The sequence below is a fragment of the Sinocyclocheilus rhinocerous genome, unplaced genomic scaffold, assembly GCF_001515625.1.
Source record: "Sinocyclocheilus rhinocerous isolate Xijiao unplaced genomic scaffold, SAMN03320098_v1.1 scaffold484, whole genome shotgun sequence".
In the NCBI taxonomy this organism is placed as follows: domain Eukaryota; kingdom Metazoa; phylum Chordata; class Actinopteri; order Cypriniformes; family Cyprinidae; genus Sinocyclocheilus; species Sinocyclocheilus rhinocerous.
In genome coordinates, this window is record NW_015658063.1 from 1,452,137 (window position 1) to 1,464,299 (window position 12,163).

Here is a 12,163-nt window from a genome sequence, read left to right on the forward strand (position 1 = left end):
TTACAGTTCTTTTTAAAAGACACCTTATACGCCCTTTAAGATACTTCTGGCATTATTTTGAAAGTAGGTAAGATGAAGGATTTGGATTTTTTTTTTAGCAATATTATATTATTATATAGTGGTACTGTTTCCTTTTACATGCATATACAATGTGGTTTGAAAGTTGAAAACAGCATATGAACTATGAAACTATGAAAAGTATTATACAGTAGGTGGATTCCAGCAACCCGAATGATATAAGCGAAAAGAGCATAGTACAAAAAGAAAAAAAAAATGCAATTGGTGAACAACCACATGGAAAAATCTCACACTCTTTTTCCAAAACTTACAGAGAGACACAAAATAAAACTTTGCCTGATACTATCTACCCCTAACTGTTGTAAAACATCAGAAAAAATATGACAGTTTTGAATAGGCCTTTCAAAAAGGTATAGTTTATTGATGTGTCTTTGACAATCATATTCAGGTGTTTTGACCTGAATGCTTCTAGAAACTTATTGCACTATGGAATGCATGAAATGTATAAATGTCATTACTTGAAGCTTTTTTCAAAGGACTGCAATGAACTGTTTAAAACTGCAGCAGTTGATATATAATGTTGTTTTCATTGTGCAGTTCACATCATGATTATTTTACTACATGCACAAGCATATTTTTGTTTCATGAAGATGGTGCTGTAATGCAAGAACCCAAGCTATAAATTATGTAGAAATAAAAGTGATAAAAAACATTTCCATCATAATTATAGTTAAGCTAACTAAAGCTAACCACTGGCATCATTTTGAAAGTAGGTAAGTAGGATGATTTGAATCAATGGGGTTAGTGTATTATTTTCCACAGGAAGTGGGCGCTGTGCAGAAATAAGACATTATGCCTAACTTCCTGCCTACGTCACATACGTCTGTGGTTGTTTTTTCTCTTCTGTGAGGCAAGCAAGGCAGGATGTGTGTGTTTGCGCATGTGTGTGTGGGTGGGTGACAGAAATGAGGACAGGAAGACTGATGCATGCACATTTTGCACATTTTGCAGCTTGCAGAGAAGGAGAAATGTAGAACATGCATGACTTTGGTCTATAATATGAACCTTATAATCTGTCATCATGTAGGCCTATTTTACCTACAATAATTTAGTTAAAATATGCACTTCCTCTTTGATTAGGGTTTTTGCACTGTTGTATCTACTGTATATAGTCTTTGTACTTTCCATAAACATCATTAATACTGAACCAGAGGGTGTGATTAGTCATAAAAGTACAACAAATGTACCTCACATATAAAAGACACTGCAAAACAGAAAGAGTGATTTATCATTTCTGGGAATGATTTTTTCCGATGCTTAACTTTTATGCTTTCCTTGAAAGTATGATTCATAATAAACATTTTGCTCATTTTTGTAAAATAAGTACCAGTATATGACATACACATGTAGAAGTGTGAATAAAAAACAAATTGTGTTACGGTTTTAAAATAATTATTTATTTATTCTCATTTTGCATTGCATTTCACAATGTATTTTGTACAAAAATAATAGTCTTTTTTTATAGATTTTGTTTGTATCTATTTGAATCATTAGTATGTAAAAGGCCTTTATGCATCAGCATTTCATGATATGCCATATGTGCATGCGCATTCATATGCAAAACACATTCATGAAGCCTTGTACAGATCACCAGACCTCTAAACTGCCATCAGGCGTCAGTGGTTTGGACTAATTCCTCTGCAAATCTGCAGGACTCCTGATGTGAAGACAGTGCCAGAAGTCTCCAACAGAGGGCCTACAGCAAGAGAATCCTCCCAACCAAAACTAAGTACATACTGCCATCTATTGTCATCATTATAATCTGCAGTTCTGTGCTTAAAACTACACGTTATGCTTAAAATGAACACTAGATGACGCCATTGTACCAATTGGTTTTCCTGAACGACTTGCTTGGGCTTACAATTGATATTGGCATTGTGTGAAAATACTTCATGTTCTCATGTATTCTTACTGTTATTTAATATAACACAATTTACTGATTGTAATATGCAATGGTTTGCTGCTTTTTATGATTAGCATTGTTTTGATCACCCTCTACATATAACACAAATTCTTTTGTTCTTGCATTCTCGCATACTAAAAAACATTCTGTTGGTTTTTATACAGCTTTAACAGTGCCTATAACACCACTTTCGTGCAGTGTTATTTTTGTATTTTTATTTATAGCCTACATATGTATACATATGTATGTATGTATGTATGTATGTATACAAACAAACATGTATGTATTAGCGTACAGTATATCTTAGAATAAATAACACACACACACACACACACACACACATAAAAAGTACACACGCACTCATTTGAATAATTTGAAAATGTGAATAATTATTCTTTTTTTTTTTAGAATAAGTTTTTAATTTAAGTTTTTAATTTCAGACTTGCACATTTTAATCTACATAAATTACATACTTATACCTGTTATTTTTGTATTTTTATTTATAGCCTACATAATGTATGTATGTCTGCATACACTTTTTATTTATTTATTCATTTAACTGTTTATTTTAATATCATTATGTTGTTATACTATTATTCACTACCCTTTTTGGTGGTTGTGGTTGTTTGTTTTTTTTGGTTCAGAGTTGCTGTTTATTTGTGTAGAATAAGTACATACATAAGTACATCAATAAGTACATCAACCAATCTATCATTCTTCAATCATTCTATATCTGTAATTGTACAGTGTAGAAAAACCAAAATAAAGTGAGGAAAAAAATAATGTATGTATGTCTGTATACAAACATATATGTATGTATGTATATATATATATATATATATTAGAATATATATAATACATTATATTGTATATATACATATACAGTGTAGATACACATGAACCCATTTAAATGTATACATTTATTTTAGAATAACAGATTTTAATTTGTGAGTAAAATAAAGTCTGTAGTAGTTAACATCCCACTTTGTTCTACAACATAAATTACACATACACTTATACCTCAAACATTAATTTTTAGTTTTTAAATTTTAAGTTGCGAATAAGTTAATAAAAGCACCTCAAATACCACAAGAATATGAGTTTGTGTGCTTGACGAATCAGATTTTCTTGCTAGCAACTTCATATAAAACCAAAATCACAGCAGCTCTAAAACTTGCAGACTTGCAGGAGACATAGTCAGTAAGAGGGTTCAAACGCAGTGATAGATCTATATGTGAGGCTTATAAGTGTACATTACATCTATAAGTATGAGTGAATTTGATGCAGGCAGCTGGGCTGAAAGCCAGTGGAGGGAGACAAGGAGAGCTGCAACAAAACTCAGGGAAAAAAGATAATAATTCGATAATTAAGCTAATTATTGTAGATAAAAATGCCAAAGCCTTGACAGAAAGGTCTAGTAATTTAATGTGCTGAAGGCAGCACACAGATTTAGTAGATTGAGAACAGACCGAGGACTGAGGGTCTAGTATGACATGATCCTGAATGTATGCATTCATCTCACGAAAGGAACATCTACAGTAGATTAATTAATTTATTTAAAAACCAAACCAGAGCTCCTTCACTTTGCTTTAACAAATTCAGAGAAACACTCTGGGCTTTTGTAAAATCACCTATTGTGCACCTATTAAGAATATTGAAAGGATCATCAGCCAACTGTTGTACATGTGTGATATTATCAAAATGCATGATATTTTGCAATGTGATAGTAGCCTATTACATGTAATATTCAGTTACAAGTTATATGAAATTTGTTCTTTTGTTGTGGCCAGGTGAAGTAACCAGAACATTTGACCCTTATAGAAAATAGTCAAACATTACACAAAATAAAGAATAAACTGTGTACTGTAATAATTACACTCAGTCAATTTAGCATAAAAACATATTATTACATTATATACAAATAACAATGTGATTAATTATTACATTATTATTATTACACTATTATTGTGCTGATTGCAATGCATCCCACATTTCTGTTAAAAGAACAGAATCTACAGTAAAATTTGTTTATTGGCAATTTGAAAAAAAACAACCTTGCACCAAAGCATTCTGAACGCAAGGTGGTGCTGTTGGCTTTAATTTTAAGACGAAATATTCAGCTTCAACAGAGATGGAGATGTGAGCTCGGTGTCATCTAAAGTTCATCAACCGGAGTTGATCACCTCAGTTTTGCAGTCGGCGCCTGGAGGATGCTATACGCTCTCAACAGCTGTAGGTTAATTGATTAAATACGTGTAATCACGTCAACTTAAATTAAATTCGTTGTTTCAGTGAAATAAATAGTTTTGCCATCTTTAATTGACAAGTAATCGGCTCTTAAACGCCATGCAGAATGTCCCTTTATGCACACCATAGTTGATATGAGCAACAGGGGGGAAGAAGAACAACATGAACAAGTTTTTTTCTTCACAGTCTATATTCATTTTATTTTTCATGGAAGTTTATGGAAGATTGGATAACTGGAAATGGGCCAGAGGTGTTTGGACTTTTACCTGCATATACCCACTGAAGAAAATGGCGTTTAGCCTGGACAGTCTGCTGGATTGAGGCCCTCATAGAAAAAGTAAGTGTAAATTGGTTAGATTTCGGCAATGTAAACAGATAATGTCACTTGTTATTATCTATTAATCAAATGTTGTATTTATTATTAATATCATTATTGTAAATGGCATATATTAATATAAGAAGCAGAATGAACAAAACAGCATTAAGTTATCACAAAATTATGGTTTTACAAAAACACATTACAAAAATAAAATGAACTATGATATAAATAAAACTATTTAACAAATATTTCTAACGTTTTCTAGTTAATGTTTTCATTTTCAAGTGTGAATGTGTATTTTCACTCATGACTTTTTTCAAATGTTATTTTATGTTTGTGCTTTAGAAAGTGTATCTTTACTCTCCTGAATGTAGGCTTATTATTTTGCATTTTAGGCTCACTTTAAACACAAAAGATATATGCTTTCTGCAAGTGTATAATTGTTGAAAGTATAGTTGTTTAGTTGATAAAATTTTTTGTTTTTTATCTTTTTAATATTTCACCCATGTGGTATTGTTATGCGTGTTTGGGAATTACCTTTCCGGGAAGAATTCGGGAATTGTATACAAAATCCTGCACCCTGTTCAGGTCCTTTTATATAGTACATACAAAGAGTATTACTTTAATTTATGTTACCAATAACGTTGTCTCTTTTGGTAATTGATTGTAATATTCTGCTCTCATTCAGGTTAAATTCTTCCTGGTTAAAGTAATCCATATAGCTTTCAGCACCGTCTAGTAGTGAAACTATTCCCAACACATTTGGCCTGCTAACCAGTGGGCTATGTTGGTAAGGGTTTTTGCAGTGTGTTTGTGTGGTGTTTTGTATGTGCTGTAAAATGGGTACATTCCCAGGGACAGGACACCAAAAATGGGACTGTCCCTGAAAACCAAGATGTTTGTTCACCCTATGTTAGTGAGCCCATCAGCCAGAGGATGCTCATCCTGTGGTCTGTGTGGGTTCTGTGCTAAATGCACACTTTGCAGTTAGTAAAAACCTCAGGGTTCTTTTCAGAAAGACTAGGGGTGTAAGTTTTTGTCTCTCGCCAAAATGATGGATATTTTGGGGCACTTGTTGTAGCTGCTGTCAGATATAGGCTATTGGCTGCAGGACTTTCCAGAGTGTGAATATTTGAAGATGTGGTGGCTGAGTTTGAGTCGTATTGTTGTTCTCATTCATCCATGAAATGCTTTTTTCATGCTGAAGATCCCATCTGGACACCAAAGTAGTGCATCTTAGAAATCGCACACTTTACAGACACTGAAAAGACTGAAGACAGCATCTCAAAATAAATAGAGCAGTTCACATTTCACATTGTTTACATTTCAAATGCACAGTCACTCTGAATTGTTAGAAAAGGGTTTTTGTACAGTGTACGTGTGTTTCCTGTTACTGTGGGCCTCAAAGCACAGTAATGCATTGTGGAATCCATAACTGCCGCAGAGGAGATTTCCAGATGAACACGTTTCTGTACTTTATCAACTTTGATTGATAGACGTGGGTAAGGTGGATTGGCTTTTGTCACATATTGAGAAGCTTCATCAATCATTATTAGAAACTCTGGTCTTGATCCAGGTTTTTGTTGGTACCAGTACAAACTGTCTATTGAGCCTTCATATATGCATGACAGTGTAATGTTTGTATCCTCCATTAACACTGTGGTGTTTTTGTCTGGTCTGATTCCATACCCTGTAGTTTTGCCTGTAAAGAGATATACATATTTAGCACATAATACTTTTATTAAAATAAAAAACAGGAAGTCGTTTTCTTTTTACCCTAAAACAACAACCAATTAAAGTGAATTCCTTACCAAAGTGATTGAAAAGTATGAACAGACAGAGCAACAACATCGCTTTTGTGAAGATTTCTCAAGATCACCGAAAGCCCTTTTCTTTCTTCGGAGGCATTGTGCCGTTCTTTTGTTTGCAGTGACTTTCTCCTCAGCTAGCTCCACCCACTTGTTCTCATATATTACTTTCATAGCTTTACACATACTTCAGAGGTTCTTTTTGTTCTTCCTTTTTGCAAAGTTTGGTACAGAGCTTCTCCATTTAATAGTCTGCATATGGTGTATCAAGTATGTAATTTGGTATGCTGGGAATTGGAACACAGCATAGTCACTTCTTGGTAAAGTTTGCATCTGCTGAGAATATAGCATTTTCCGTATCTAGAAGAAACATGATGTGTCTTGTATTTAAATAGGGTTTGGAATGCACTGAAACTGTGTAATCTTTCTGGTATATGTTTATAACTATGTACAACACTTTCAGAGCTGGTAACTTGCTTTATTATAGGAATTAATTTTTATTAAAATAATCTAGTTTAAGTACTTTTGCGCCGGAGGTTTATTACTGTATATTGTTCACAAATTCTTTCTAATGGTTACATAATTAGTTTTTAAAATGAGGATCTTGTTTTTCATCTTGAATTTCACTTCCCACTCTGTTTTTGTACAGTGTAGTTGTGTTTCCTGTCACTGTGGGCTCCAGGGCACAGTAGTACACGGCAGAGTCTTTCACTTCTGTAGAAGAGATTGTCAAATTCATACTTTTGGCTGCTTTATCAGCTGCAGCGGTCAGACGGAGAGCGGGCTCTGATTTAGGGTTGGTTTCAAAGAATAAAATGAGGTGCTCAGGTTTGGATCCGGGATACTGACGATACCACTGCAAATTGCGAACAGCTTCAGTGTAGTTGCAGATCAGTGTAACATCTTTTCCTTCCAAAACCTGCTTCTCTGTGAAGACTGGTTTTATGACATCTTCACCAGCATTCTCTGTTTAAAACAGTGTTTTAATTAATCATTTCTAATGGACTAATTCAGATTGTCAACAGTATAAAAAGGAGAAAAACAGCATTTCCACAGTAATTGTTATAAATCACTCACCTTTTAGGAGAGAAAATATAATGAATGTGAGGAGCAACATCTGCACTAATGAGAGACAATGACTTTGAGAGTCAAGAACTAAACTGAGATGGAACCTCTTGAGCTCTTCTGCTGAAGTTGACAAAACATGGAGCTCCTCCCACACAGTGCCTACTCGTCTCACCCTACAAGTATGGTCAGTATATGAATAAACTGTAGTCTACACTAAAATGGCATTTTGTCACTCTGATTTATGAAATTATACAAAAATTGCAGTGGCACTGTAACAGATGTCAAATGATTCAAGCATTAAGTTGCTTTTCATATCAAAGGTAGTCTTGATATTTAAAGGGGTCATATGATGTTGCTAAAAATAACATTATTTAGGACACTCTACCACTACATGCACTTAAAATTTATTCCAACATGTAGCAGTTGAGTGTCCAGTTTAGAATGTAGTTCTAAACTATGCATTGTGCATCATCATCTTCCATAAATATATTTCTCATTCAGTTTTTGTACAGTGCAATTGTGTTTCCTGTCACTGTGGGCTCCAGGGCACAGTAGTACATGGCAGAGTCTTTCACTTCTGTAGAAGAGATCATCAGAGTCATACTTTTGGCTGCTTTATCAGCTGCAGCGGTCAGACGGAGAGCGGGCTCTGATTTGGGGATGGTTTCAATGTATAAAATGAGGTGTTCAGGTTTGGATCCGGGATACTGACGGTACCACTGCAGATTCTGAATATTTCCAGTGTAGTTGCAGATCAATGTAACATCTTTTCCTGCCACAACATGCTTCTCTGTAAAGACTGGTTTTATGACATCTTCACCAGCAGTCTCTGTTTAAAACAAACAATGTTTTAATTAATAATTTCTAATCAGATTGTCAACAGTATAAAAAGCAGAAAAAAAGCATTTCCACAGTAATTGCTTTGAATCACTTACCTTTTAGGAGAGAAAATGTAATGAATACGAGGAGCAGCATCTGCACTAATGAGAGACAATAACTTTGAGAGTCCAGACTTACAGTTCTCTTCTAAAGTGTGACTGATTCAATGTTTGTCTGCTCTGTTTTTAAACAACTGAACTGAGACAGAACTAGGATGGATCCTGGAGCTCCACCTTCTGGCAGAATGCATGCCATATCACCTTTTGCTACAATATCTCCTTGTTTAAGCGATGTGTCTTGAACAACACATAAAAGCTTACTGAAAACCTTTGGCCTAGTAAATTTTATAGTAAGAAGAATGAAATTATTAATTGAGCAAATATTTGAAATATTTGAATGTAACTTTTTTTAAGTTATGAAGACTGTCACTGTCCAGAGAGATCCAATTGATTGTAACATTTGTTTGCTGTGCAAAGAAATCAAGTAGCAAAATTCTAACAGTCAGTCAAGCAAAGTTTACAAGTATGCAAAAGTTTACAAAAATTAACAAGTAAATGGTACCCTAACATTTCTGCTGACTGTCACACATGCAAGCCGTTCTGGGCGGATGACGTAGGACGTATGCATCGCGCACGCACCGATGAGAAGTGACGAACGCGGAAGCCTGGAGGAGAGACAGCAAAACAAAACGCCGGTCATAAATTAGCAGCACAAAACGAGGATTTCTAAAGAAAAATGTAGGAGGATTTCGATATAAGCCAAAAAGAGACTGGTTTTCCTTTGGTAAAGTAAGGAAACTTTGCTACCTTTGCTCCTGTAAACAAACTTGCGAGACTAGCATATCTCACAGGCACATGCGCGACGCATACGTCCTGCGTCATCCGCCCGGAACGGCGTGCTGGTATGACAGTCAGCAGAAGTGAGATAAAAATGTTTATAACATTTTAAATATGGATATTTTTCTTACAAAAATGCATCGATTCGCTACAGGAGGCCTTTATTCACCCCCCGGAGCTGTGTGAGGCATGTTTTATTATGGATGCGCACGCTTTATTTGATGTCTTTTGGACTGTTGAACAAAAACACCCGCCTACTCCCATTCTAACGCTTGGAAGAGCCAGGATAATTTTTAATATAACTCAGATTGGATTCGTCTGAAAGAAGAAAGTCATATACACCTAGGATGCTTTGAGGGTGAGTAAAACATGGGCTAATTTTCCTTTTTGGGTGAACTATCCCTTTAAAGAATCAAGGACTGTAATGATTATGTTAAGAATAAAAAAATGCACACTTTTGATTTATTTTTAGTGATGTTCTGGAAAACGGTGCAAATGTGTATCACATTGTAAGACTAACGATACTCACGGTAACTGAGGATAAAAATGAAAATGGATGAGATGAGAAACATGTTTCTGTTTCTTTTGAGTTCAGACTTCTATCAGGATCTGTATGAAGGAAAGTCAGTGTTGTCTTTTTGATTTCTTCCACTGAAGTTGACAAAATCTTAAGCTCCTCCCACACATACCTACATGCTTATTTTACCCTACAAGTACAGACAGTATATAAATAAGCTACTATTATACAAACTAGGGATGCACCGATACCACTTTTTCCAGTACTCGCCCGATACCGATACTTTTATCATTGCAGTGGCACAGTACAGATATTAAATGTTTCAAACATTATTTTGCTATTCATATATTTTTTTAAGAAGTGGTCTGATAATATTAATGGTGAGGAGGACACTACCAATTGTACTGTACATGTGTTTGAAAACTATTCCAAAAGGTAACAATTGGTTGTCCACTTTATAAAGAGTGCAGTTTTAAAAGTCTTAAATATCCTTTCTCACTCTGTTTTTGTACAGTGTAGTTGTGTTTCCTGTCACTGTGGGCACCAGGGCACAGTAGTACACGGCAGAGTCTTTCACTTCTGTAGAAGAGATCGTCAGATTCATACTTTTGGCTGCTTTATCAGCTGCAGCGGTCAGACGGAGAGCAGGCTCTGATTTGGGGATGGTTTCAATGTATAAAATTAGGTGCTCAGGTTTGGTTCCGGGATACTGACGGTACCACTGCAAATTCTGCACACTTCCAGTGTAGTTGCAGATCAGTGTAACATATTTTCCTTCCAAAACCTGCTTCTCTGTAAAGACTGGTTTTATGACATCTTCACCTGCAGTCTCTGTTTAAAACAAACAATGTTTTAATTAATCATTTCTAATCAGATTGCCAACAGTATAAAAAGCAGAAAAAAAGCATTTCCACAATAATTGCTTTGAATCACTTACCTTTTAGGAGAGAAAATGTAATGAATACGAGGAGCAGCATCTGCACTAATGAGAGACAATAACTTTGAGAGTCAAGACGTACAGTTCTCTTCTAAAGTGTGACTGTGATGTCTGTGAGAAAGGTATATTCACTCGACAAGCTCGCGCATCTGCGCCGCCGCGCGCTCAATCCACTCAGCGTGCTTTGTTAATCAGCTCGCGCACATCAGCTATACAGGCGTTAATACTGAATGTTTAATGTTATATTCATTGCATACATATACTTCGTAGTAGACATCCTTAACTCCTTTCTGCTGTCTGTTGTCAGTGTTTCTTTGTTTGAATATGGCGCTTATCACATGCTGTGTGGTATCGGCGTTTGGTATCGGGGCATTTTAACGAGTACGAGTACGAGTACAGGAGACCAGTATCGGGCCCGATACCGATACCAGTATCGGTATCGGTGCATCCCTAATACAAACATTGCAGTGGCACAGTACAGATATTAAATGTTTCAAACATTATTTTGCTATTCATATATTTTTTTAAGAAGTGGTCTGATAATATTAATGGTGAGGAGGACACTACCAATTGTACTGTACATGTGTTTGAAAACTATTCCAAAAGGTAACAATTGGTTGTCCACTTTATAAAGAGTGCAGTTTTAAAAGTCTTAAATATCCTTTCTCACTCTGTTTTTGTACAGTGTAGTTGTGTTTCCTGTCACTGTGGGCACCAGGGCACAGTAGTACACGGCAGAGTCTTTCACTTCTGTAGAAGAGATCGTCAGATTCATACTTTTGGCTGCTTTATCAGCTGCAGCGGTCAGACGGAGAGCAGGCTCTGATTTGGGGATGGTTTCAATGTATAAAATTAGGTGCTCAGGTTTGGTTCCGGGATACTGACGGTACCACTGCAAATTCTGCACACTTCCAGTGTAGTTGCAGATCAGTGTAACATCTTTTCCTGCCAAAACATGCTTCTCTGTAAAGACTGGTTTTATGACATCTTCACCTGCAGTCTCTGTTTAAAACAAACAATGTTTTAATTAATCATTTCTAATCAGATTGCCAACAGTATAAAAAGCAGAAAAAAAGCATTTCCACAATAATTGCTTTGAATCACTTACCTTTTAGGAGAGAAAATGTAATGAATACGAGGAGCAGCATCTGCACTAATGAGAGACAATAACTTTGAGAGTCCAGACTTACAGTTCTCTTCTAAAGTGTGACTGATTCAATGTTTGTCTGCTCTGTTTTTAAACAACTGAACTGAGACAGAACTAGGATGGATCCTGGAGCTCCACCTTCTGGCAGAATGCATGCCATATCACCTTTTGCTACAATATCTCCTTGTTTAAGCGATGTGTCTTGAACAACACATAAAAGCTTACTGAAAACCTTTGGCCTAGTAAATTTTATAGTAAGAAGAATGAAATTATTAATTGAGCAAATATTTGAAATATTTGAATGTAACTTTTTTTAAGTTATGAAGACTGTCACTGTCCAGAGAGATCCAATTGATTGTAACATTTGTTTGCTGTGCAAAGAAATCAAGTAGCAAAATTCTAACAGTCAGTCAAGCAAAGTTTA

General features: G+C 35.4%; 4 gene segments (V, D, J or C); all 4 read right to left on the bottom strand.

The window, feature by feature from the left end:
• Positions 1-6,938: 6,938 nt before the first annotated feature.
• LOC107722050 (Ig kappa chain V-VI region NQ2-6.1-like) lies at positions 6,939-7,549 on the bottom strand. The segment is given in 2 exon segments: positions 6,939-7,321; positions 7,433-7,549. Coding segments are annotated over 2 exon segments (423 nt in total).
• Positions 7,550-7,920: 371 nt separating this feature from the next.
• Positions 7,921-8,409, bottom strand: LOC107722051 (Ig kappa chain V-I region Gal-like). The segment is given in 2 exon segments: positions 7,921-8,252; positions 8,359-8,409. Coding segments are annotated over 2 exon segments (372 nt in total).
• A 1,727-nt stretch (positions 8,410-10,136) lies between these two features.
• LOC107722052 (Ig kappa chain V-VI region NQ2-6.1-like) lies at positions 10,137-10,636 on the bottom strand. The segment is given in 2 exon segments: positions 10,137-10,486; positions 10,593-10,636. Coding segments are annotated over 2 exon segments (390 nt in total).
• Positions 10,637-11,244: 608 nt separating this feature from the next.
• LOC107722053 (Ig kappa chain V-VI region NQ2-6.1-like) lies at positions 11,245-11,744 on the bottom strand. The segment is given in 2 exon segments: positions 11,245-11,594; positions 11,701-11,744. Coding segments are annotated over 2 exon segments (390 nt in total).
• Between the last annotated feature and the right edge of the window lie 419 nt (positions 11,745-12,163).